This window comes from Cuculus canorus, chromosome Z (assembly GCF_017976375.1).
Source record: "Cuculus canorus isolate bCucCan1 chromosome Z, bCucCan1.pri, whole genome shotgun sequence".
NCBI lineage: Eukaryota > Metazoa > Chordata > Aves > Cuculiformes > Cuculidae > Cuculus > Cuculus canorus.
This window is the reverse complement of record NC_071441.1, coordinates 19,591,104-19,618,367: the sequence shown is the minus strand read 5'-3', so window position 1 is coordinate 19,618,367 and position 27,264 is coordinate 19,591,104. Positions and strand designations below refer to the sequence as shown.

Genomic DNA, 27,264 nt, shown 5'->3' with positions numbered 1-27,264 from the left:
AAAGGACCTTTTATTAAGCAGACAGTCCTTCATTATGGCCCACAAACACTGTCAGCCTTCTGAAAATCTTCTTGATGATGGAGGTATATTTTGTATGTAAATCAAGGCATTGTTACTCTAATTTACACTTTAATGTTCCAGGGACCATGTGACCAAAGAATAAACTCCAAAACTGAAGAAGTCTCAGAGGATATGTGCAAGGTTTCTGTGCTTTTGCATCTCAGGGTAAAATCTAGGGAGTGATTTGCCCATAGCTCTTGCAAACGAAGCAAAATTTATCTCAACATAAAGGTGAAAACCGGATCACCTGTGTTTCAGATAAATGGCTGTATCAGCTAGGTGGATCAGCTGGTTGTGAGTTTTTCCCTGAATCAAACAGAAAATTACAAATGTCTTCCTGAGCCAGCCAGACCAGAATATGGCAAGTGTGTTTATGGCTCAGTCCACCATAGACTACTACAACTGAGTACTGAACAAAAAGTACTTTGAAGAGAGCAAAAGGTCTGAGCTGATTTCAACCCGCATATTCCTTCCCAGTAAATGGTGACGCTCAGCATGATAAGCAGGAACATTTTGCAATATGCCAGTAATAAGAATTGCATTTATATTGTGATCCAGCTGTATATCATAATTGCTACTTTGTGCTTGTGTTGTAATTTCAGTACATTGCTGTACCATTCTGCCTATGTAAAATCCTGTGTAACATCAAATATCTTCCAGTAAATTTTATATAAAAAATTAAATACTTGTTGTGTGGGACATCTAAAAAAAACTAGTCAGAGAGTATCGGACTCTGGCACATGGAACACAGATTTCAGTTCTTTAATTCTGGAATATAAATTGTATTTACAGGTACAAAGACTGGCTTGAGTTCTGTTACAGTGTTATGCATTACAGTTTAAGGGAATTTCCTGGATAAGACATAAACCTTCCAAATTTGAGCACGCATTTGAACCAGGTTCAACGACCTTCTTTGTCAATATAGCCTACTTAGATTCAAACACCTTATCAAGACATCAGTAAATATATCACTGGTTTTGGTATTCTTTAAAAATAACTATGTGGAGTGGACTTCACACAATGAGAGTGACATTTCTGCCTCTTACAGCCTCCCAAGACTCCCAAGTCTGCTAGTATGCATGATTTTTTTAAATAGTCTTATATTAACAAAGCCTGTTCCCTGCAACTTCTGTTATGCCTCCAGCTGTAATGCATCAGATATTCATGCTGAAGTCTAAAATGGATCAAAACCAGCCTCCAAAAGTGTATTGACAGTATGATGCAATGCAGGATATACGCATGCATTTAAAAGCATCTCCTTACTGTCACCCCTAGCAGTGGTCACAGACCTCAGTTCTCCAGGAACCATTAAGGCGTTTATACTCCACACCCTCCTCTCACCATCCTGTAGATGGAAGAGATCCAGAAGACATGGAAGGATGGAAAAGAACTATTGCTCGAATCTGCTCTCTGCCTGCCCCATCTCCCCAGATGCCCATGCACAACAGGTATGAGGCACTGGAATTGGATGGGGCAAACAGTCAATAATGCAGGCATAGGTCCTTCTGGGAGAGAGGCATCATGTAGGCAGCCTAACCTTCACATCACCACCACTCACGTGAAGACAAAAAGACGGGTAGTTGTCATAGGTGACTCCCTATTGAGGGGAACAGAGGGTCTGATATGCCAACTGGACCCAACCCACAGGGAAGTCCAGAAGCCTTGGCCCAGTCCCAGAGACATGACATCACTGGCATAAGTGAAACCTGGTGGAGTTAGTCCTGTGACTAGTTTGCCATGATGAATGGCTATAGGCTCTTCAGGAGGGATAGAAAGGGCACACCAAGGCAGGGGTGTGGCATGTAGTAGAAGCGCTGGAATGCATAGACCTTGCGGGTCATGATAGCATAGTTGAGAGCTTCTGGGTGAGGATTAACGGATAATTAAAACTGATGTTGTTGTGTGAGTCGACTATTGGCCACCCAAGCAGGAGGATGACACTGATGAGTCAGTCTGTAAGGAACTAAGAGATGCCTCCACGTCATCTGCTCTTGTCCTCATGGGGGACATCAATTTGCCAGACATCAGCTGGGAGTATCACACAGCTGATACAAACAGGTCCAGAAGATTCCTAAACTACTCTGGATGGTAACTTCATGGTACAGGACATTCGACTTCCTGAATTTGTTGCTTGTTAATAGAGAGCGTCTAGTGGGTGAAGCGGTGATTGGAAGCTGCCTTGGCCACAGAAACCACAAAGCAGTCAAGTTTAACATCTACGGTAACAGGAGGAAAACCTACAGCATGACCTCAACTCTGGATATGAAGAAAGCAGAATTCAGCCTGCTCAGGGAACTGCTTAGTAAGGTCCCCTAGGAAAAAGCTTTTGAAAGTGCTAGGGTTCATTCGTGCCAGTCACTTTTTAAGTATCACATCCTAAGAGCACAAGACCAGGAAATCCCAAAATGCCAGAAGTCAAGCAGGCGAGGCAGAAACCCAGCCTGGCTGAGCAAGGATCTTCTACTGAAACTAAGGCATAAAAGCCAGGTTTGTGGCAACAGGGACAGTTGACGTGGGAAGACTACAGGGCTGCTGTTCACCTCTGTAGGGCAGAAATTTGTGCAGCCAAAGCTCAATTACAGTTGAAGGACAATAAAAACAGCTTTTAAAAATACGTTAATACCAAAAGGCAGGCTTTCTCACAAGGGAAGGAGGAGGAGCAAGCACTGACCTCCTCTCTCTGGCACCCAACAACAGAAGTCAATGGAATGGCAGGAAGATGCGCCAGAGGAGGTTTAGGTTGGATATCAGGAGAAGGTTCTTCACCCAGAGGGTGGTGAAGCACTGGAACAGGCTCCTCAGAGAAGCAGTAATGGTGCCAAGCCTGACAATAGTCAGGAAGCATTTGGACAGTGCCCTCAGGTTCACGGTGTGAATGTTGGGGTTGTCCTGTGCAGACAGGAGCTGGACGCAATGATCTGTATGAGACCTGCCACGGGCAGGGACATCCCACTAGATCAGGCTGCCCAAGGCCCCATCCAACCTGGTCTTGAACACCTCCAGGGAGGGGACATCCACAACTTCTCTTGGCAACCTGTTCCAGTGTCTCACCACTCTCATGGTGAAGAAATTCCTCCTGATGTCCAGTCTAAATCTGCCCCTCTCCAGTTTGTACCCATTCCCCCTCATTCTATCACCACAAGCCTTTATGAATAGCCCCTCTCCAGCTTTCCTGTAGCCCCTTCCGGTACTGGAAGGCCGGTATAAGATCTCCTCGGAGCCTTTTCTTCTCCAGGCTGAACAAGCCCAACTCTCTCAGCCTGTCCTCATAAGGAAGGTGCTCCAGCCCTCTGATCATCTTTGTAGCCCTCGTCTGGACCCGCTCCAACAGCTCCATATGCTTCTTACGTCGACGATTCCAGAACTGGACACAGAATTCCAATGAGGTTTCACAAGAGAGGAACAGAGGGGTAGAATCACTTCCCTTGACCTGCTGATCACACTTCTTTTGATGCAGCCCAGGATACGGTTGGCCCTCTGGGCTGCAAGCGCACATTGCTGGCTCATGTCATGTGGGTCCCTCCCAACTCAGGACATTCTATGACTCTACAATTCTATGCTTTACTGCAAGGGTAACACTTCACTGTCATACTACTTTACCACATACAACTCATAATGAGGTTAAATATTTTGGCTCCTAAGAGGATAGATCAAATGCTCTTTTTTTCCAAAAGAAAAGCAGAAGCCCTTGCTGAGCCAATTAATGACTTTAAATGCATAACAGTTGTTATAAACCTTACTATATCATACAATAATTCAACCACAGTGCTACTGGTATTATAATGTAATTAGCAATGCCAAATTCCACACTAGTTTCTGCTATCATATTTTTAACGAAAAAGAATATTTGCAAAGGATCAATTAATCCATAATATAATTTTGAAAATACTAGTTCTCATTAATGTGATTGTTTTTATGCGTTTCCCTTTACACATTTCAGAAAAATGAAACAATTCACTAAAACAAACTGTGTGGACAAAAGGAAAATTATAGCCCAGAACCTGTTTTGGTACAAAGGAGACTCCATCTATAGTAAAGTACTTATAAACATTTATTGTGTTGCTTTTAAAGTGGGCAAGTGAACGAAATAAATGATTTCATGAATGTTATTGGTTTAATAGTTTGTGGCAAATTTGCTCAAACACTCACTATAGCTTTGAACAGTTTTTGCTTACTAAGTTAAACTCAGAATCTCAGACAGAAAACATTTGGGCCATTTGCAGAATGGGCTGTTGCCAGTATTTGCTGATTTAACCCAGCAGATGTGAAAAGCCATAGACGCTAATATAGTACAATTTGCTTTTGCCAGTCTCAACAATGATTATGCTGCTTGGGGTTATGTTCCACTGATGTTTCCTGGCTTTGTACAGCAGTATTCTCTGCTATGAAGAGTATAGCAGCATCTGTTATTTTTCAGGTAGTTGAGCATAATCTCAGCCCTGGGAGGCATTATCTATAGCTTAAAATGTCCTGGAGGAAATAATAATAATAACAAAAAAAGTCAGCCAGGGAAAATGACTTGCAACTTCAAAACTTCACTGTTCCTGCAGTATATCAGCAAACTGAGTTTCAGAAATTGTGTTTATTTTCTCCCAGTAATGGAAGGCATAGTTTTCATAGCAGAATACGAAAAAGTAAACTTTTTAATTTCTTGTACTGCCTAAGGAATATGATTTCTTGTATGGTACTGTACAGTAACAGTACTGTAAATTTCACATACATTTTTGTTTAAAGAGTCTAATTGCTGAATTATCAAAGAGCACTTTAGTTCTCAGAAAAATTGTATGTAAAGATAGCCATCCTGAATCAGAGCTCTAGAGGTTAAACTCAAGAGTTCCTGGATTAAGTAAGGTTTAGCTTACAAAAGAAACTAATGGTGTGCTTTGTTAAACAAAGTAGACATTAAAAAAAAAGTGTAAACATGAATTGTAGCAGATTTCAAAATATTTTGAAAAGCCAGAAAAATTCCGAGTTCAAAAAAGTTTTTAAAAGACAATCTGTCAGAATTGAAAGACACATTTAGACACTAGGATACTCTGATTTTTCTTGGGCATATCATTAAAAGTCCCATAATGAAATTCACATTTGTTTTGTGATTGAACTGCGTATTGCAGTTGCTACTCTTTGCTAAATGTAATTTGTACTTGTACTGGGATTGAACTGTACATTACAATTGCTACACTCTGCTAAACATAATTTGTACTTTCACTGTGATTTAAGTTCATTGCTGTTTGACTCTGCTAAATTGAAAGCTCTTGTAACTTCAAATAATTTCAAATAAGAAAATTTTGTGTTATTCATTAAACCCTCCACAAGTAGACTATCTAGAAGAACTTGGCCAGAGTGTATTATATTCTGACATTATCTGGCATAGTCAGCAGTATATTCCTGAGGCTGAGCGGTACCCATTAAATTAGTAATGATTATTTTGGCAAAAACATGTTTTATGATTTGGTGTTAGTCACAAATAAGAACCTAATAAAGAAAACCTACATTGTGATTAAGAATAGGCAGTGATAAGAGTGTCTGCAGACAGGACCACTGTCATTTAGAAGAGAAGACAGAATTATTATAAATACTAGTTACTATCTAGCAACTCCAGAAACAGATTCTTATCATGTCCAAAATACAAGCTCAAAGTTGAACCACTAGTCAAGCAACTGTATTTAAAATGTGGACATGAGGACACAAAAGATATGAGATGTTCTTATACCTGTAAGAATTGTCTTTACACTGCATAAGTTTAAAGAATAGCCACCATATTTATAATTTAGTTCAAAGAAGCAACTCATGAAAACTGAAATAAATGAAAATGCATAGCCTCTCAGCAAGATACATAGCTGTCAGTACAAAACCACTGCAAGAACAGTCTACAAGCTAAAGACCAGCAGACATCTGCTGTCTTGAAAAGCCTTAATGCACAGCATTGTAAAAGACTTATTACAAGCTGCTTTCTCCACTGCATTACCCCATATAATTTTTTACAATTTTTAATGAAAAACATTTTCAATTTGCATTCCAATTCAACATGTTTGTGGTCACTGTATTTGCCAGCCGGAAGATTTGATCAACAGCTAAAATTAGATTGGAGTTTTTAGGAACTGCTATTGCCATCCACATACATGCTTACTGCTTTACTAATAAAACACCATAGTTTGCCACTAGTTTCAAGGACTTTCTAAAGCTCATTTCAGCTAACAATCTCCAAACGTAGAACACATATTTTAATTTATATTCATTTCACATAATTAAGCGCTACCGAAACCTGCAGATCTGACTATGCGTATCTTTATCAGAGTGTTTGGTGCATATGATGTCAACAATGGAAATCAGTGTAACACATAGGATTCAATGCTTTCTCACATATGCTCACATATATTAAAATTAATATCTCACAAACCTTTCGAAACTTAAGGGATGATCCCTGATAACCAACATGGAAGCGGTCCATAGATGTATGAATCACCCATCAGAGTTTAAAAACATGCACTGTATTAGCCATTTAAAAGTAGGTGTGCATTAGACTTTTTTCCCCCAATTTACTTTCTGTCTTATAAGAATTTTCCAAGCTATCATACAAACTAATTCTTACTACTTCTTACGACACTCTACAAAACTTGCCCAAACTGCTTGTCAGTATGCGTATCTGTACAACAATGGAAAAGTACTGAAAACTTTCTCCCAATCTTCAGGCATCTCTTACCTGTTAATAAAAAAAGCCACTGAGATATGATATAAATATTTGGTATGTCTTTATTTTAGAAATTAAAATGTATCTTCATTGACCATACTGCCAAGTACTGTACAGTAAAATAAATATCCAAGTATTCAAAGCTGTTAAAGTGTTACAGATACACTCTTGGTTTATGCTATTCTAGAAACAAAACCCAGTACCAAGTGAGAAAAACATACTTTATGGTTATTTTAAATGTTTCAGGCAGCACAAATCTAACCTGTATCAACATACCATTCCAGTGGAAGTGCCTCTGTGCAAAACACAAGTGAAATTTTGAGGAACCAGGTTATTTGAATGCTTTCAGTTAAGATTGTGCTGAAGTTTTCCATTGAACCAGGGCCTTGGGTAGTTACCTATTTTCATAAACTAAGTATGTAATATGTAAAACAGAAAGATTTGATCACACATCCAAATTTTCATGACAAATCAATGGCAGAGTTAGAATTAAAAATTAAAACTTCAGGCTACAGTCCCCCAATAGATCATTAAAACAAACATCCCATAAACACTCTGTATGCTAGACAACAACTGCATTCAAACTCCCTCTGGAATAATTTTCTTAAGTGTAATTATTTTGTAGATTTTAAAAAATAGATATTACACACACTTGTCGGCCAAGAAAAAGCACTTGGTAAAACGCCATTGGCATGAGAATTCAAGTCACTTCCAATTCTGATGGTTCACAAGCCAGCTTCAGATTCTGACAAAGGTAATGAGAATTCCATGGGCCAGATTTTTTTTAATTTGGAAAAAAAATTACTATGATATCCCAGAACTAGGATAATTTATTAGGAAATCCTCTGTAACAATACCTCAGGAAAATAATCCTTGTTAAATGCAAGTAATTATATTCTGTGTTTCTCTTCAGATCATACTTGTAGAAACAAAAGCTCAACTCCAGAAGATAACCTTACAGAAGAGAAATCTGTCTCTTTTGCAAATGTCATATCTGGTTTGCATACTGATTCCATAGTTACCCTTGAGAAGGCTATTGAGAGGCTGCATTAATGCAGCAGAAAATCTATTTTCATTTTGGCACACTTGATAATGAGAAATTATACATGCCTCTGTACCTAAGACTGCAGTTCTATCCACTCTCTTAAGAGGTAAAACATTATAGTTTAAAGCTAAGAAAACTGCACAATTAGAGTTGAAAAGTTCATCTAGAGGCCAATGAGTCTTAATGATTACTACATATGCCACTGTCCAGAAAACAAGACATAACTGTTAGCGGAATTTGTTTGTATTCCCTTTCTGAAGCAAAATAATGGCTCCTCTTAGAGCCCGGCATTTGTAGGTGGCCACTCTAAAGCAGATAAGTGCTGCTTGTGAAAGATGTCAAGAGACAAGAGCAGACAGCGGCAATAATCAGAGTTGTCAGTTCTTGCCATTGCTGGAGATCAGATGATAGTTCACAAGGTTGACATGAGCGCCAGATATTCAGGAAAAGTTTACAGCTGACCGTTCAAAACTTCAATTCCCTAAATACCTACTAAAGATTTTACCAACATTTTGTAAAGTTTTTTTTAGTCTCCATGATACCACATTCTACATAACTGCCAGAACTTTATAGTAATTATAGTAATCAAATCTTGAAAATAGAATTTAAACAAATCAGAAGCAATGTAGGTACCTAAGGAGAGGAAACACATTTTTCTAGCATAGTGATACTGCTGCAAGTGGTAAATAATGCTGGTGTCTCCCAGTGCTAGATGATGAAGTATGGAAAATGCAAATTTTATACTCGATTAACTCATATTTGTAAGAAAAGCAAAGTATTTTTAAGGAAATGAAACTCCACTTGAGAACCAGAACAATACAGTATAGGAGTGAAAGCAATACCACAGATTATCATACTAATGTGGTGAAAATAAACATGCAAGCTCTGAAGCAAAAGAATCATTATTGCATCTACAAGTGTAATTTTCCCCTATTTCACCACACTTAACCTATTTATGACATTACTTAACATGTGTTACATGGCTTGACTACTTATATCAAATCAACCCTCTCTCAAAGGGTGCTGAGAGTGAGCATAGAAACCAAAGAAGCTTCATTTTATGCCACAGCAGAAGGAAAACATAGCTGTAAAACTAGCCATTTTCACTCATCATACTCTTGTCCAAGCTACTCTTTCCATTTACAATAGCCTCCTCTATTTCTGTTTCCTTACTTTACAAAGTAACAAAGATAAAATGAATTTGAACTTCTGAATTATATTTAAAACACTAAAAAAAAACACAAAGAAACCCATTGATTGAATTCAATCTATATTCTATTACTATATCATTTAGGGCGATGGGAAATCTTAGTCAACCTAAATCTAAAAACAATTGCTAATATTGCATGCCCAAATACTGCTGGAAAGAAATCTCTGGGACCAATCAATGTACATCCAAAGTCAGTATGCTTGCTCCTTCTGCTGAATCTGCTTTTTTAATGCTTAAGTGAGCAGAAATATAACTGCATTAAATAGAAAAGAATAATATTACCACAAGCTAATATACCGCATTGAGCGTAGACCAAGGTTCATTACATAAAAATTATTAGTATTTTGAGTGTGACATACGGTTCACACCGTACTGCTGCACTTATTTTTCTAAACTGGCAGCCTGAGCTATAAATTCTAGGACTGATTCCCCAGCCACTGGTACTTCTTTTTGTTTAGTCCTTTAGGCATTAATCCCACAAAAGCTGTCATAATAAGGGAGACTCAGAAGTCAGACATACATAAGGAAAGGTTTCAGGGAGAGTAAAAAATAAAAAATTAACACCATTAGACCACAAAGAAATAATTAACCCAATCATTTTTCTGTAGAAGAAACATTTAGATCATACAGAAAGATAAAGAAGCACACACATTTGATAAAAAGAAAACACAAATCTCAACGTCCAAGTGATCCTGTGTAAAAAAAAATTAATTTCTGCCAAAGGACTGTACTGTGAATCCAGAAAGTCTCTGCTAAGATTTAAGCATGCTGTTGAATATGATAATATTCTATTTGCAAAATTATGATTCTGAAATGGCTGACAGTGTCAAAGAACGCTGCCTTCATATTATTACTGGCCACTGATCACGTCTCTTCACAGAAACTTCCTAATAGAACCCTAGTATTCGAAAGACTTCAAATACATTAATTTGAATATAAATTATCTGTATTAGAAAAGACTACAGACTATCTAACTTGTGGAAAATGACATGATTTGCAGATGAGCTATAAAGCCCCAATTTCTTAATTTTTCATTACAGCACTAGCTGACAACTTCTTCTTGCTCCATTTTGTTTATATTTATGATTTCACTGGGCCCTGATAAATTAAAATATAAACTAATATACCAATACACAATCCTTCTTTTAAAGGAATAGATGAGCTCAAAAATTACAATTCCAGAAGACTATAGTATCCTAGTCATTACTGGCATAATTTTTGTTCAAAAAACATAGAGAAGAACTGAGTAAGTATGCCTGCTGAATTATATTTCTGGTAACCTTACAATATGGATGTAGCACCTTCATAAAGAGAAACATAGTCATTAGCACATTGATGCTGATTACTCCCCTGATGCCTGAAAACAAACATTCTTGAACACAATCAGAAAAATTCCCTTTGACTGGCATTCATTCTGGCACACACAGAAATTTAACCCACATGCCATCAAGCACCAGGAATGCTAATGAGTCTTTAGTTTGCCAGCCTCCCCCAGCACCTCTTCAGCCTCTGTCTTGAATTCTGCTCACCCCAAATCTATTGTTTCTCTTCTGTGTGCTCACAAAAGCATGCTCATAAATTAGATCACAATGAGAAACAAACAGACACATGAATATAATATCAAATTCCAGTTCCAGCTAGGAAACTCGAACAACTGTCATGTCCAATAAAACTCTTAATTACTTCCTTCAATCAATAAGCAGACAAGTGCTTAACAGCTACTTCAAATGATCCTGAAACAACACTTCATTTCCTAACAAAAATACACACTTATCTGCTGAAAGGACAATTGTCATGTAAAGCAGCAAGATCGGAAGCTATATGACCTCTTGCTGGGATGCTGCTACTTTCACACAACATTAAGACAACTGGACAGCTGACAACTACGAAATGACAAAGAGCAGAATCCTTGAGATTAGCAAACCAGTGTCGTCACATCACCTTCTAGACAGATTATATCACACATAATCCATGCTAAAACAGGAATTTTACACTGTTATAACTATAATGTTAAAAAAGCAAAAGCAGGCAAAAGAATATAATTTCTAATTAAAAAAGAGCAATTTCACTGCAACGTACCACTTTAAATCTTTAATTACTTTACTAGATGAAACTTAATATTAATACAATCCCTCTTGTGAAAATTATCATAACACTTTCTTAAAACGCACTCTGTCTAGCCCTCAAGGTATCCAAACATATCTATATATGATACAGATCATGGGCCTAAGCTGTCTCTAATTTTCAGAAAGATGCTTAACTACTAATTGAAGTATAGTGCCTGGCAAAACTCCATGTCAGATAGAAAAAAGAGAGAGAATGGCTTTGCCAAAATAGTGAGACAGAAGACTTTAGGCTTGGAACAAGGAGGGAGATGTATTGATTAAGGGACCAGTTAAAATTATAGCACCCAGCTCAACAATGCCTAAATTGGTGCTAACTGAAAGCAAATATTCCTTCGTTACAAGAAGAATAATCAATTAACAGGCATGTAGTCTCTCTCTGAAGCCAAGAAAGTTTATCTGTAGCTATAAAAACCAGCTGCTGTTGAGTAGAGGTAATGGAAGGGGACGGCGGAGGGGGGCGAATCAGTAAGCCAAGTAAGATTCTTATAACACTTCAGAGTATAAAACAAGAGCTTCAAGCAAAATACAGCCACAAAGTGCACGCAAACACTGAAGCATTCATCATACAGCTGTAACCAGACCTGTAGCCACAGACACAGTATGAGCTTCATTCTGCACTACACAGAGTATCAGAGTATACAAGGGGGTGTCTAGGGAGATCAGCTGACTGAGGATTCTGGAGAACAGTACCTGAAAACCCTGTGTGTTACAGAATTAAAATGCTACAGTGATATGAAAAAGGACTACGTTTGTTTTCCATTTTGATGCATACTTTTAATGTGCAATTTGATAAACTTCACAAGCCACATACAATAGAAGAAAGTACCTTTATTCATGAACTTTGGGTGGCTGTATATGTAATTGCTGAGTAAATCATATTTTCTTCAGAGAAGCAAATCCCTACCTTCAGTAAATTTCTTTACTGTTGTAGCCAGTCTGCACATGATGGTGGCTCTTATACTTAAGGCACTCAAGTGAGCTCCCAAAAGGAGCATCTGAGAAGTTCTGAGTATTGTTTTAATATTTTTGATCACAGCGGTAACTAGTTACAGAGCATTAGATTTCACAGCTGTAGAATTATTTAATTCTTTCTTTTGTACAGAACTCTGTTCTACTTATCACTTGTTTATCATCATTATTAATGGACATGCTTCTCAATTCCTACCTCATTCTATTGCCTGAAGTGCCTGAAAGTACCACAGAGCATACAAGAAGATGCACATCTGCAATCTACAGTGAAGATCTGGACAAGTGTAATCAAAATGATTGCCTAACATTACACTTCTTATTTATGCAGTTAAGTTAAACAATGGAATTTTGTGGTCACTACTCAGCATTAAAATAAAATTTAAAAAAATTACTTAAAATACCTAAATGCCAAATCAGAAGTCCAGTCTTACACATTCCCCGGAAGGCCATTTACCTTCATTCCAGTTCCTTTGTAGACACTTTATAGTAAGCACAAAACTGATCTAAGAAAAGCTAAGAACTGTTCAGCTGAGGAAATGGAGAAGACACCTTTTGCCGCTTTCTAATACACAAAGGTTATTTATAATGTCTAAAAATAGAACTACGTTCTTCCATCTCTTTTTAGGTTTGTGAAAATATAGTACTTACTTTTAACATCTTGCACACTATTCACTGCTTGAAAATCTGCACACTACTTAGATATACTTAGAAGCATATATAGAGATGTGTGACATGCAGATAACAGATGCACCAAAATTAGTTTTTAAATTACTATTTCAAAGCAATAGACTAAAAGTGACCTACAGGGAAGTGTGTTACTTCTTTCCATATGAAGCTAAACAAATGCTTGGAAATGAAGACGTCTAAGGAGTCTCGATAGGTTTTTGATGATACTCAGAAGCATGTAGCCTTTTTCTGGAATGAGAACTATAGTATCTTAAGACACTGATTCCCAAACGCCCCATGTGTATCAAAAAAAACCCAGACAACAAAAAAAAAGTAGCTCTAATGCAATATAGGGAACTACAGCTTACACCTAAGACTAGTATTCGAAGGACACTTATGTCACTTTTATCGAAGTTTACTGTATTAAAACAACTACTCTGAGTTCTCCTAAGGAGTATTTGATTGGTGAATATATTTGCTTTAAATGGTATCTTATTGTTCAAAGGTTTTTGCAAAGGCAGATCCAATGTTGTTAGAACAGCCAAAAAGCATATGACTTGTCTGTGGATTCTGTGGCCCCACTTTTTATGTATCCCATGTGGAAAGAAATTAATTATTTCACCTTGTTTCATTTTGCAAATGCTTAAATATAAAGTCCAACAAAAAAAAGGAAAAAAAAGGAGTTTTATGACAGTCTCATTAATTTAACAAATTAAGAAAATCAGCTAATTCACCTTCAAAATAGTTCCCTTCTGAGTCGACACACAGCTGCATACAATACTGCCAACGTTCAAAGTGATTCTGCAAATCATTTTCTGAAAAGCTGAGGATCTGTCATTTTTGCTTTCACGTCTCCTACCAACAAAAAATGTGTTCCTTTGAGCACCGACTCGACCTTTGGGAAGAGGGACTCAGGTCTGGCTAATAAGGTAGGTGCTCAACCACAGTGATGTTTTTATTAGCTAAGAACTGCTTCACAAACAAAGCATTGTAGGCTGACACACACAACATTTTCCTATTGCAGGTAAGAGAATGTCTATATTTGAACACACATCCACTCCTCATCAGTGAAGCAATCAGTTGAGCCAAGGCTATCGGCTCAAACCTATTATTTAAAAAATTTTAAAAATATTCCCTTTATTAGAGAGATCTTTTCTTAGACCATTTTTACTACAAGGTTAGAACACGTATTATAAGCACCTCTTTGTATCTCCTCTCCCACTCCTGGTTCTGACACTATAGGGTTAGCCTTGGGATTTTTTTTTTTTTTGTGTCAGACTTCATATATGGTCTCATAAAGACAGAAAAAGATCATCAGAAAAATATATTAAATAGTACGCTCACCTTCATCACTAGTGGCTTGTTGTTTAACCAAAGTGATTGGAGATCTAGCTGGGGGTTTACTTAGTGGATGACGCCAACTCTTAGATATTTTCTGTTTTTCAACTTCTGCTGGCTAAAAAGTGAAAAACACAACTAATTTAGTATGTAATTCTGCAAAGTTGATTTTAATTTTGATGAACAAAAACATTCTTCTGTAAACAAGCACAGATGTCAACTCTGTAAATACTATCAGGGTACTTGAAGCACCTTTAGTGTACCAATAAAACACTTGTCTCTAAATCAGCATACATATTTTAATTTAAAAAAAGCAATCTTTGTCAAACACAAATGGTTTGAAATATAAGTTACTGCAGCCCTTCCCAAATTAAAAAGCATAAATCCTGGCTTGCTTGTGTGATGTTTGAGAAGAAGAACAGCCCAAACAATTCTGCAGAACCAGATGTACAATACAGCCACTAACCACAGCTGGGAAAATGAGACAGAAATCCTGACTTCATTTGTGAAAGAGTACAAAATTCATAAGGAAGTAAAAAATTATCTAGAATTGAGATAAGAAATTAAGAGCTCTTGATATGCAATTAACAAGTTCACATGAAGAAATTCTTTTTTTCCTCAAGAACCCTTGAAATCATCCAAGCTTCAAGAACTAAAGCCAGTGCTACAAACTATAGAAGTGTAGCTTTTACAACTTCAGATTTAGTACTGGTGGGGTAATAGTGACGTAAACCAGCTGCTGATAGTACCTAGGGGTTCAGGAGCAGAGGAAGGGCAAGCACACGGGTAGAAGAGTGGGAAGGACTGAGTCTCACACAATTCCTGTGAACCACAGCGTTCTCCACCTCAGCGTTCTAATCTAGCAGGTTATACACATGCACCTTGACTGATTTGAGAGCTGAAAATTACTAATATAAATCGGGAAGTAAATTACAAAACAACACTGTATTTACTCTGATAAGCATAGGGAGAAAGATGGGAGTTAAAGCACGAGACAGATTTGTGATCTAGAAAAAGTACCAATCAAGTAAAAAGGGAAAGGAAATCAGACTTTTTAATTGCTTCTGTACAACATGCTTCTTCACTTAGAATAAAAGAGAAAGAAAAGGTGTGCAATTATACTGGTGAATATCTGAAACCTCATATATAAATGGCTTAAAGGCAAGCAAAGAGATAAATATAATCTCTAATACATGATGATTAAAACATTGAGATGTTTACAGTGCTCCTTATTATTACATGGAAGGGCTGGAGCCAAGATTATTCAAACTCACAACACAGCAAAAATATCATTAGTTCAGTGAAAGGGTCAGCATGATTTTGCTTTGGCTTCTAAAATGTATTTCCCACTAAGTCTGGCAATCTGGCAGTGGATTTCCTTGTCTCTCCCTGCTGAACTCAGATTGAAGTCGCAACTCAGGAAGCTACAACGACTACTACAACAGCTTAATTTTTCATTATGCTTCAAAAGTCAAAGCTGTCCATCCTTCATAGCAGAACAGCAAGAGTAAAAAAAGACTGTGAGAAAAATAAGTGTGAGAAAAGTGTAAGTGAAAGGAGAAAACATTACTAAAGCTATTATTTAATTTTTTTATAAACATTCCTTTCATTAGAAGAATTTTTTCCCTAGACCATTTCCAAAATCTAAGAATAGCAAGTTTCAGACCCTGAAATCATACAGTCTGTTTTATCCTGCTACAGCCATGTCCTGAAGATTCACTGTCTCCAATTTCAATACTATTCATGCAGTTCCAACTATAGCAAAAAAGTCCGTAAGATTTCATAAAATGTGTGAGATAATACAACATAATGAAAGCAAATTTTGTTTCCACGTAACTGGACATAGAGATGGTCCTCAGCTTTGCTTCATTTATTTCTTCATCAGAAAAGGGCATCAATCCAAAACTAAATTACCATGTGCTTCCACACGATACATTCTGTCCTTGGACAGCAAGTCTCTCAGAATCAATCCATTCTGCTGACACTTTACAAGCACACTGTTAACTCTCCTTAAGACTCAGTAAAAATCATTTTTTTGAAACACTAATGCATGATATCAAATACAGCACTCATATCCAATAATCTGGAATTAATGTCAATAGGAATAATTAGAGCTGATGGCTTCGCTCATACTAGCAGGCAGTGAACATGAGGATTGCTTGAGAATAGTTGCTGACAGTTCAGATTCAAAGATAAAAAGTGAAATTAGTAGATATACAAAATCAGAAAGAAATATGTTAACAAGCAAGCACCAGAAACGTTTGGCTTTTGGATCCAAATTCTCACTCTTGCTTGAACACTTCAAAATATGCTCAAATTAGCATCTGACTAAAATCATGCATATTCTTAAGTGCTTTAATATGGATATCAAGTCTCATTAGAAACATGTTCATTCACATTTCATTAAATCAAGAATATATTACTAAAATGATGTAATTTGCTTTACATACACTGGATGTTTCCATGCCATCTTCTTCATTGTTTACCAGAACACGCATTTCTCCACATTCAAAGCCACTTCCATGGCTTTCTAGGTTGCTGACATCATCCTCTGTCAAGACATTTTCCTCTTTATCTTGGTTTTCTGCTTCAGAAGCATGTCCCTCTGACTTATGGCATGGTATGGATGAAACAGACTGATGCTGAGTTTTCAAACTGTCTTCCTTACTACCACTATCAGAAGCAGTCATGCAGGCCACAGATTCTTCAAAAGTAAGGAGATTGGAATTTGTCCTTTCCTCATGTGCCGTTTTTGCTTTTTTTAGCACAGGAACAGGGCTCAAAAATGAGTCTGAATGGATGCTTCCTATAGATCAAGAATATGATTCGTTATTAAATCTCATTTTACTTATTTACTTATATTACTGTATTTCATTTCACAACAATCTGAGTTATTCAAATTCAAAGCATGATTGAAATCATACAGAAAAGCCTTTGGTAGAAAAACATACATAAATGTGGAGTACAGATTTGATGAAAGAATAAATTAAATGTAAATGTTTTGAGTTTGGAGTGAGAAACATAGTTTTTATCATTTAATCAGTACTTTGTATTTCAACTACAAGAGGTCTTCATGTAATTCAAAAGAATCAATATTCATGTAGCTCGTTTACTCTGAGAGCCCACAAGTACTTTGACTGAAGTTGGGGGAAAAGAAATAAAAGGCTAGTATATTGAACTTTATACCCTGTATTCATACCTATCATGCATGCCTTTTTTGAAAACAAAACTAAGCGAACACTAATGGCTAATAATTAGAAAGACATATTTCAAACAGATATCATGAAAATTTTGAAAACAACAACACTGGTCTAAAAATGAAAAGCAATTACATAATTTTAAATTTCAACAATTAGCCTGATTTTAGTAATGCTGACAAGTGAAACTGCGTATTAAAATCCTTCATCTGTTCATGCTTGCATGGAATAGAAAGAATAATGGGTTAGAGAGGTCACTAAAAAATGATGGTCCTGAAGAACTCTATGGAACACACACCACAGTGAATTTTGATTCAGCAGCACATTCAAGGCATTAAAAAAAAAAAGTCTACATAGAGCTTCTTCCCATTTTTTCTTTATAATGGTTATTTGAACTTGTTTCCCTTTTCAGGGTAAATGAATATAACATTTAGAAATACAAAGCCCATCTAATACCAAAACGTAATCTGTGGGTACGAAGAGTACAGATGAGCATAATGTAGTCAGAGAGAACACAGCATAAACAACCATCTCCCATATGCGTATTGGAGCTTCCACCATCATATCTAAAGAGGTCCTTTACCCTACAAAGGTCCAGGTATCACTTTTCAATAGCACAAAGGAAAGAGGATTGTGCTCCACTGTCCTCTGCATCTCCTTCCCTAGTAAATGAACACAGAATGGTTGCTAACAAAATACCAGTTTCTCAGTGGTCATGAACACTTCAAACCTCTATTAAGAGTTGAGGGAAACTGTAATGGAACAGTATCTTTTAAAAAAAAAAAATCATTAGAACAAACCCAAAAAGGCTTTGCTAGACCACCAACTTATGTATATGCAAGAATTTTTAAGCCTCTATAATCATTCTTTATCTATCCTCCTAGAAGCTATCCTAAGGCACATGGAGGACAGGGAGGTGATTTGGAAGAGCTAATACAGCCTTCACCAGGGGCAAGTCCTGTCTGACCAACCTAGTGGCCTTCTCTGATGGAGTGACTACATCAGCAAAAAAAGGGAATAGCTATGGATGTCATCTATCTAGACTTGTGTATGGCCTTTGACATAGTCCTCCACAACCTCCTCTCTAAACTGGAGAGACATGGATTTGATGGATATACTATTCAGTGGATGAGAAACTGATTGGATGGTCATATCCAGATGGTAGTGGTCAATAGCTCGATGTCGTGATGGAGATCGGTGAGAAGTGGTGTCCCTCACAGGTCCGTCTTGGGTCCAAGTCATTTAATATCTTCACCAATGATATAAAAAGTGGGATTGAATGCACCCTCAACAAGACTGCAGATGACACTAAGTTGAGTTGGCATGCCTGAGGAATGGGAGGCCGTCTAGACAGACTCAGTCAAGCTTGAGAAGTGGGCCCATGTGAACCTCGTGAGGTTCAAGAAATCCAAGTGCAAGGTCCTATACCTCACTTGGGAGAGCCCTCAAAATCAATGCAGGCTCGGGTATAAAACCACTATGAGCAGCCCGGCAGAGAAGAGTTTAGGGGTACTGGTAGATGAAAAGCTGGATGTGAGCTAGCAACCATAGAATCATAGGTTGGAAAGGACTCACTGGACCATCGAGTCAAACTGTTCCTATCAATCTCTAAACCATGCCCCTCAGCACCTCATCCACCGGTCTGTTAAATACCGGGAAGGTGAATCAACTACCTCCCTGGGCAGTCTGTTCCAGTGCCCAATGACCCTTTCCATGAAAAATTTTTTCCTGATGTCAAGCCTGAACCTCCCCTGGCGGAGCTTGAGGCCATTCCCCGTTGTCCTGTCCCCTGTCACTTGGGAGAAGAGGCCAGCTCCCTCCTCTCCACAAACTCCTTTCAGGTAGTTGTAGAGAGCAATAAGGTCTCCCCTCAGCCTCCTCTTCTCCAGGCTAAACAACCCCAGTTCCCTCAGCTGCTCCTCGTAAGACTTGTTCTCCAGCCCCCTCACCAGCTTCATTGCTCTTCTCTGGACACACTCCAGAGCCTCAACATCCTTCTTGTGGTGAGGGGCCCAGAACTGAACACAATACTCAAGGTGCGGTCTCACCAGTGCCGAGTACAGAGGGAGAATAACCTCCCTGGACCATGTAACTGGCCTCCAGCTGGAGTTAACTCCATTTACCACCACTCTCTGGGCCCGGCCATCCAACCAGTTTTCAACCCAGGAGAGTGTGCGCCCATCCAGGCCAGAGGCTGACAGTTTCTGAAGCAGGATGCTGTGAGAAACTGTGTCAAAGGCTTTACTGAAGTCCAAGAAGACTGCATCCACAGCCTTTCCCTCATCCAGTAGTCGAGTCACTTTGTCACAGAAAGCAATCAGGTTAGTTTGGCAGGACCTGCCTTTCATGAACCCGTGTTGACTGGGCCTGATCACCCGGTTCTCTTGCATGTGCTTCATGATAGCACTTCAAGATCACCTGTTCCATGACTTTCCCCAACACTGAGGTCAGACTGATAGGCCTGTAGTTCCCTGGATCCTCCCTCCAGCCCTTCCTGTAGAACCCTTCTTCTGCAATGTGTACTTGCAGCCTAGAAAGCCAAACATGTCCTGGGCCACATCAGAAGAAGCATAGCCAGCAGGTCAAGGGAAGTAATTTTTCTCTGTAATCCACTCTGCTAAGACCCCACCTGGAGTACTGTCTCTAGCTCTGGAACCCTCAGCACAGGAAAGACATGGACCTGTTGGAATGGGTCCAGAGGAGGGCTACAAAAGTGACCAGAGGAATGGAACAGCTCTCCAGTCAGAAAAGGCTGAGAGAGTTGGGGTTTTTCAGCTTGCAGTTTTCAGCCTGGAGAAGAGAAGGCTCTGGAGATAACTTATTGCAGTCCTTCAGTAAAAGGAGCTCATAAGAAAGATGGGGAAAACTATTTATGAAGGCCTGTTGAAAAAGGACAAGAATAATGGGTTTAAACTAAAAGAGGGTAGGTTTAGACTAGACACGAGGCAGAAACTTTTCACAAAGTGGATTGTAGATGCCCTATCCCTGGAAACATTAACAGTAAGGTTGAATTGAGCTCTTAACAACAGAATCTAATGGAAGATCCCCCTGTTCATTGTAGGAGGATTGGATCAGATGACTTTTAAAGGTCCCTTCCAACTCAAACTATTCTATGATTCTATATTACTCTTAGATCAGAATACTAATTTTGGCTTTTTTTTCATTTTTACTCAATATCAATCTTCTCTGCATAACTTTATAAGTATTTTAGTATGTTACTTAGAATTGTGCTATAACATGAACTGATTTGTGGCATTATATCAACAGTCTAAAATTTACATGTGAAACATAATCAGTCTTTATCTCACCTGCAATATCGACATTATCCAATAAGTGTTGATCCAGCTGTATTCTATTACTGTTTTCTTCTTCCTCAGAAGGTACTCCTGTGTTTACCAGTCTCACCTTTTTTCCAGGTTCTTCACTGACCTTGAAGCCACCAGTAGCTGTTTCAGTTGCTGTGATTTCTGCACCAGCTACCATAGCAGATACGCTCCCATCCTCTGGAGTTTTAAGCTTCTTAGATCGAGATCTGGTGTGCTGGAAGCTGTTATAAGAGATATTGCTGTCAAAGTAGAATGTCTGTCTTGGATAAGATAAAACATCTACCAATATATAGGTCCCTTTCACCTGCTTAAAGTGGTAAAAAGCTGAAAATTTTTCATCTTTTTGTGTTGAGATACTGTTTACAATTTATTAAGTGATAGATTAACAATTGATTGGATTTAAACTTCTCATCGTTTATCACCATTTTATGGCAAAGTTATTAAACTGTAGAAGTAAAATAACCCGAAGTAACTATCAGTTAACCAGCATCTAAACTTGTTTTTTTAATGAATCAATCATTTGAACCTGAGACTAACCTTCATAAAACAAATGAAAATGTTTCAGTTGCACTAAAATCACATGGCATTTCCAAACCTCGATGCTAATAAAACAGTAGTGTGAATACCCTTGGAAAATCAGATCAGTTTAGAAGGTTTTATACATACTTGAATACAAACAAATAGCTGAAAGAAGGAAAAAAAATCTGATCACTAAATCTTTTGAATGGTCACAATACCAAGCACTATGATACCCTGTGAAAAACAAAGTTGAAAGTAAAGCTCCAGCATATGTTTTTGCACCCTCAGAAGTAGAAGGGAAAGGTTAAAGCAAATGAAATGGTACCCTCTGTCAGAAACTGGTTTGTAATTTATGTGCCCGGGATAAATGTAACAGGAGATTAGCCCAGTTTCAACAACTCTGTGACGTGGGATATTTTTATATGCTTCATAATACATAAAGCTACAAAACTCATAACACACTGGTGATAAAAGCCCAACAATGGCAAGTAAATCAGGAATTTTACAAAGGTCCTGCATCTCAGACTACAGGTATCTATTTTGCTGTCCCTTGCATTTTATCCTATTCCACCAATGTATATCTTTCACTACCCTCTCTAAAAAGTAGTAATCTCCTGAAAATTTGCCTAAGTACAAGATGCCCATGAGTTCAGATTGTAACATAACAGGAACTATTATCACTGTTTACATGCAGCCATTAGATGTTGTATTGTCGCAAAGTATTTCAGCCATAAATGTCAGTCAAGTTCTCCCTGTCACCATATTCATGAAGATTTCCATAGAAGGTATTTCTATTTTCACCCTGCTGGAACTTCTATTATTCCATAATCAAAACAATGACAATTTCCATCAACACATTATACTAGAAATGAAGCTGAATAAATATTTTATCCTCACTTTCCAATATGCATTGTTACCATGCCTGAATAACAGCCAACTCAAGTATTAAGCAGTATTGGATTTGTTTTTATTAACTTAGCTAAGTGTATGAAATCTGCCTACACATTCCTATGATAAAACTTTCATTACAATTATTATAAAGCCTTTGCTTTTAGGTAAGACTAGCTACCCATAATAGTACTGCAAAATGAATCACTGTGGTTCCAAGTGTGAACTTAAGAGTTATGCTGTACAATACCTACAGTGAAACTTACTACAGGGCAAAATGACATTCAACTAGCTAAACAAAACAATTACTCTAATTAATACTATGTATATATACTAACAAATTGGCTGTGCAGATGCTTCACTGTTTTGTGAAGTTCTCTTCAAGAACTGATTCTATCCCACAAACTATTATTATCCAGAATAAAACCAATGTTTTATTTCTGAAGTATAATGTTCCCCTAGAGCAGCAGTTGGTCCTCTCATTTAAAGCTGACTTTTCTGCTATTTTCCTCAAGAACTACATTAACTTACCAAGAAAATGAGGAAATTCAGTTTAAGAACAACCTAAAAACGTAACTATCTTGTAAAAATTTTCGAAGGAGAAAAGGGTCTTAAAAAACAATATCAGTATTATCTTTAACCCAGCAAACTGCACTCTGTTGTGAGTAGATACCAGTAGAACTGCTCACTCTAGGCTAGATAATAAGCAGATTTTTATTAGATAATGAAGAAGAAAATCTATAAAGATCCTGTTAAGTAAGACAGGAAAACATTCATGTAAAAAAAAAGTTTGTGCAATGCAAACAAAACCCACAATGCACAGGAAGATCCAGCTATGAAACAACTTTAATAGACCATTGAAAGCATTGAAAGATAAGAAGCTCCTTTCTCCTAATTTCCTTACTGGTGTCAGCACCAACAACCGAGATACAGGCCTTCCTTATGAGAAATCACTGTGATTGACCTGTGGTAGACACAGCGAGGTTTCAGCTGCAGCACTGTGAGAATGTGCCAAATAGATACTAATATCTCCTTGAAGTTAGAAGGAAGTGACAGCTAGGACTATTGCCAGAGACTTCCCACAGCTGCTGGGATTCTGCCACAGCTTCATGATAATTTTTTCCAATATAACTTTTATCTCAGCTCTTAGACTTCTCCCTTGTCTTTTGGTTGCAGAAGTCAATAGAAACAATGGCAACCACCCATACCTTGAAAATTTTAATGGAATAATCTCTGCTTAAGGAATATTCTAAATATCAAACTGGAATTCATTTTTGATGCTCTCCATCCTCATTAACTTCAGCTATACACGTAACTTTTAAGTTCAACTAATTTCTCATAGTCACTCTGACAATAAGACTTGTTTTCCCAAAGTTCATCTTAATACAGAAAACAAAAAAATAAACATCATATAAAGTAAATGAATTCAAATAAAAGATCAGAGAAAGTGGCAAAAAAAAAAAGAACAAAAAGGAGGTTGATGTCATACTGAAGACAATTAAATGGAGACTAAAGAAAAATAAATACCACTTGGGAAAGATCTTTATTTTCTTTCTTCTCTGTAGCCAGGTCTTTACTTCAGGTGTTGATTCAGGAGTTGGTTTTGTATGATCAATAGTGTATAAATCCTTGCCTTGTTTCCACAGCTGGTATCTCTCTGGCTGAAATTTCCTCACAAATATATCCATGGATATTGTCACCATGTCTCTCCTACAAGTGCACTGCAAGAGAAGACAGGAATTTTTACGTGACAAGTAATGGAATATACCGCAGTTTGCAGTAAAGAAAGACCAAAACAAAAATCCTACATATGAAAACCAACTCTAATCAAAATTTTGCTTTTTCCCTCTTCTTCACTTCTTTAGGAGTTATGAATCATTCAAGATCTGAGACTATCTGAACAAATGTGACACATTAGGACTCCACAAAGGTATTTACAAACACTCTGCTGGTTGATTAACTCCTCCAAGTTAAGAGCAAAAAGAAACGACAGCATTTCTTTTTGCTTTATTAGCTGCTATTGATAGTTTTAAGCATAATACTAGATCAAATCCAGAGACTGCACATACCTTTAGTAGCATCACAATTTTCTTTTAAAAATAACTCATGTAGTATCCACCCGACCCAAAGATCTTTACAGGCATATACAATCCTAGCTCTTAACTCTTCTAAACAAAATATATATGAGTATCTTATCGAGTTAGAGTTTTGCCCAGGTTTTTCTACAAAGAGCAATAAACAAGCAAAAGAACAATACTATGTATAAAGTCTAAAAGAGTGCATTATAAACATATAGTCTGACCTTCTCTACACTGCAGACATTAAAAACTCATTCAGTATTTTCCTTACCAACTTCGCTTTAGTCCTCCAAGGAATTTTTGCATTGTTTTTCTTTACAAACTATGCATATGAGTGGAATATTTTAGATGTATTCAAACACTCTTAATGATGACCATAAAAATGCACAGGAGTCTTTGCTTGGAATGCCGCAGATGCTGCAACAATTTTCAGACTAAAATTACTGTACTTAATGCTCCAAGATATTTAATATTAGGAGACTGGAATAAGTAAATCAATACACCTACAGCACAAACTATTGTGGTGGGTTAACCTCGCTCATTTCTTCTCACCAGCAGGAAAAGGGGGAAAATAAGATTAAAAGGCTCATGGGCTGAGACGAGGACAGGAAGATGACTTAACAACTACCACAGACTCAACTGAAGGAAATTAAATTAACTTATTGAGAAGACAACTAAAACCAGCTTCTCATATCCCTCTTTTCCACAGGCTGGACTTCAGTCCTGACTGGAGTCTGCAGGGCTCTTTTGTTCACATTTTCCTCACTCTTCTCTCTCACAGCTGCTGCACAGTGGTTTTTACCCTTTCATAAATAGGCTGTCACAGAGCTGCCTCCAGAGTCACTGACAGACTCAGCTTCGGGCAGCAGTGAGTTCATTTTGGAGCCAACTGGATCTGTCTTTGTCCAACACATGGGCAGCTCCTGATCCCTCCTCACAGAGGCCAATGCTGCAGCCCCCTCCACACTTCCAAAACTTTGCCACATAAACCTAATACAAGTATTCAGATTAAGAGCAAAATGACTGATTAAAACATAGTCTCAAATAGAAAACTTTCAAAGAACTAAGTGTTATAGCTAAATGACTCTGTTACAGGGCAAGACTGAGACAGTATATTCTTTCAGGTAAAGAGAGAAATAAAAAGAACTAGTGAATGCATGGCCTGGCTTTCCCATCTGCTGCATCTAGTTTTATTGCTCCTCTTAAACAAGGAAGGCGTTTAATGATAGAGAAGCTGAAAAACATGAGACTGAACACAATTTTTCTACTAGCTAGCTTTCTATATGCTAGATGCAAATTTCTTTATCTGCTATTTCCACCTATCATTCTAGTCCATTCCTCTTCCTCCTGAAAATCAGAAGACATATAATGAAAAGAAGGCATCTGAGATGTGGTAAAAATGCTTTCTTTCCTTTCAATATGTCGTGGAACAGGTAATCTTGAGTGCTATCATGAAGCACATGCAAGAGAACCGGGTGATCAGGCCCAGTCAACATGGGTTTACAAAAGGCAGATCTTGCCAAACTAACCTGATCGCCTTCTATGACAAAATGACTCGACTACTGGATGGGGGAAAGGCTGTGGATGTAGTCTTCTTGGACTTCGGTAAAGCCTTTGACACAGTTTCTCACAGCATTCTGCTTCAGAAACTGTCAGCCTCTGGCTTGGATGGGCGCACACTCTCCTGGTTGAAAACTGGTTGGATGGCCGGGCCCAGAGAGTGGTGGTCAATGGAGTTAACTCCAGCTGGAGGCCAGTTACAAGTGGGGTTCCTCAGGGCTCGGTACTGGGTCCAGCCCTGTTCAATGTCTTTATCAATGACCTGGAAGAAGGCATTGAGTGCACCCTTAGCAAGTTTGCGGATGACACTAAGCTTGGAGGAAGCGTGGAAGTGTGGATCTGCTGGAGGGTAGGGAGGCTCTGCAAAGGGATCTGAACAGGCTGGACCACTGGGCAGAGGGCAATGGCATGAGGTTCAACAAGGCCAAATGCCGGGTCCTGCACTTGGGGCACAACAACCCTATGCACTGCTACAGACTGGGGGAAGAGTGGCTGGAGAGCTGTACAGAGGAGAAGGACCTGGGGGTGTTGGTTGACAGCCGACTGAACATGAGCCAGCAGTGTGCCCAGGTGGCCAAGAAGGCCAATGGCATCTTGGCTTGTACCGGAAACGGTGTGACCAGCAGGTCCAGGGAGGTGATTCTCCCTCTGTACTCAGCACTGGTGAGACCGCACCTTGAGTACTGTGTTCAGTTCTGGGCCCCTCACCACAAGAAGGATGTTAAGGCTCTGGAGCGTGTCCAGAGAAGAGCAACAAAGCTGGTGAGGGGGCTGGAGAACAAGTCTTATGAGGAGCGGCTGAGAGAGCTGGGGTTGTTTAGCCTGGAGAAGAGGAGGCTGAGGGGAGACCTTATTGCTCTCTACAACTACCTGAAAGGAGGTTGTGGAGAGGAGGGAGCTGGCCTCTTCTCCCACATGACAGAGGACAGGACAAGGGGGAATGGCCTGAAGCTCCGCCAGGGGAGGTTCAGTCTGGATATCAGAAAGAAATTTTTCACGGAAAGGGTCATTGGGCACTGGCAGAGGCTTACCAGGGAGGTGGTCGAGTTACCTTCCCTGGAGGTGTTTAAGGAACGGGTTGATGAAGTGCTTATGGACATGGTTTAAGGGAGTGTTAGGAATGGTTTGACTCCATGATCCAGTGGGTCCCTTCCATCCTGGTGATTCTATGATTCTATGATTCTATGTCAACACCAAAACACTATGTTCATAACACTGCCCTCTAATGGGAGATTAAAGGGAAAAATGAAAAAAAAAATCAACATAGAAATAACAATTCTATGCAGCTGTCTTTAATAATAGTTTTTAGCCAAAATATGATTAGAATTTTCCTCTTTTAGACAACATGTATATATGTACATGTGCACACATTCTGTGAAACACTTATCCTTATTTGAAATACTGCATCTCATTCAAAGAGTTCTTGATCAGTCACAATGAATATTAACAGAAAAGCAATTAAGACATGATTGTATACTGGAAAGGTGTATAAGCGGTCCACTGTAAAATTTTTAACTTTTAAAAATGCAATTCATAACATAAAGACAACCAATACTGGATTTTCTCTCCATTTATGAAGAATATCCTTTCA

General features: G+C 38.2%; 1 protein-coding gene across 11 annotated transcripts in view; it reads right to left on the bottom strand.

Annotated features, from left to right (window-relative positions):
• The window catches only part of KDM4C (lysine demethylase 4C), a 254,076-nt gene that overhangs the window by 103,463 nt on the left and 123,349 nt on the right, over positions 1 to 27,264 (bottom strand). For all 11 annotated transcript variants that reach the window (XR_008447639.1, XR_008447641.1, XR_008447640.1 and 8 more), the window contains 4 exons: positions 23,563 to 23,756; positions 20,611 to 20,849; positions 16,556 to 16,911; positions 14,112 to 14,223 (listed from right to left, as the gene is read on the bottom strand). Coding sequence is in view for 8 of the 11 variants with exons in the window: in XM_054053462.1 (XP_053909437.1) it covers positions 14,112 to 14,223; positions 16,556 to 16,911; positions 20,611 to 20,849; positions 23,563 to 23,756 (901 nt within the window). In the remaining 3 variants the exon portion in view is untranslated. The remainder of the gene's footprint in view (positions 1 to 14,111; positions 14,224 to 16,555; positions 16,912 to 20,610; positions 20,850 to 23,562; positions 23,757 to 27,264) is intronic.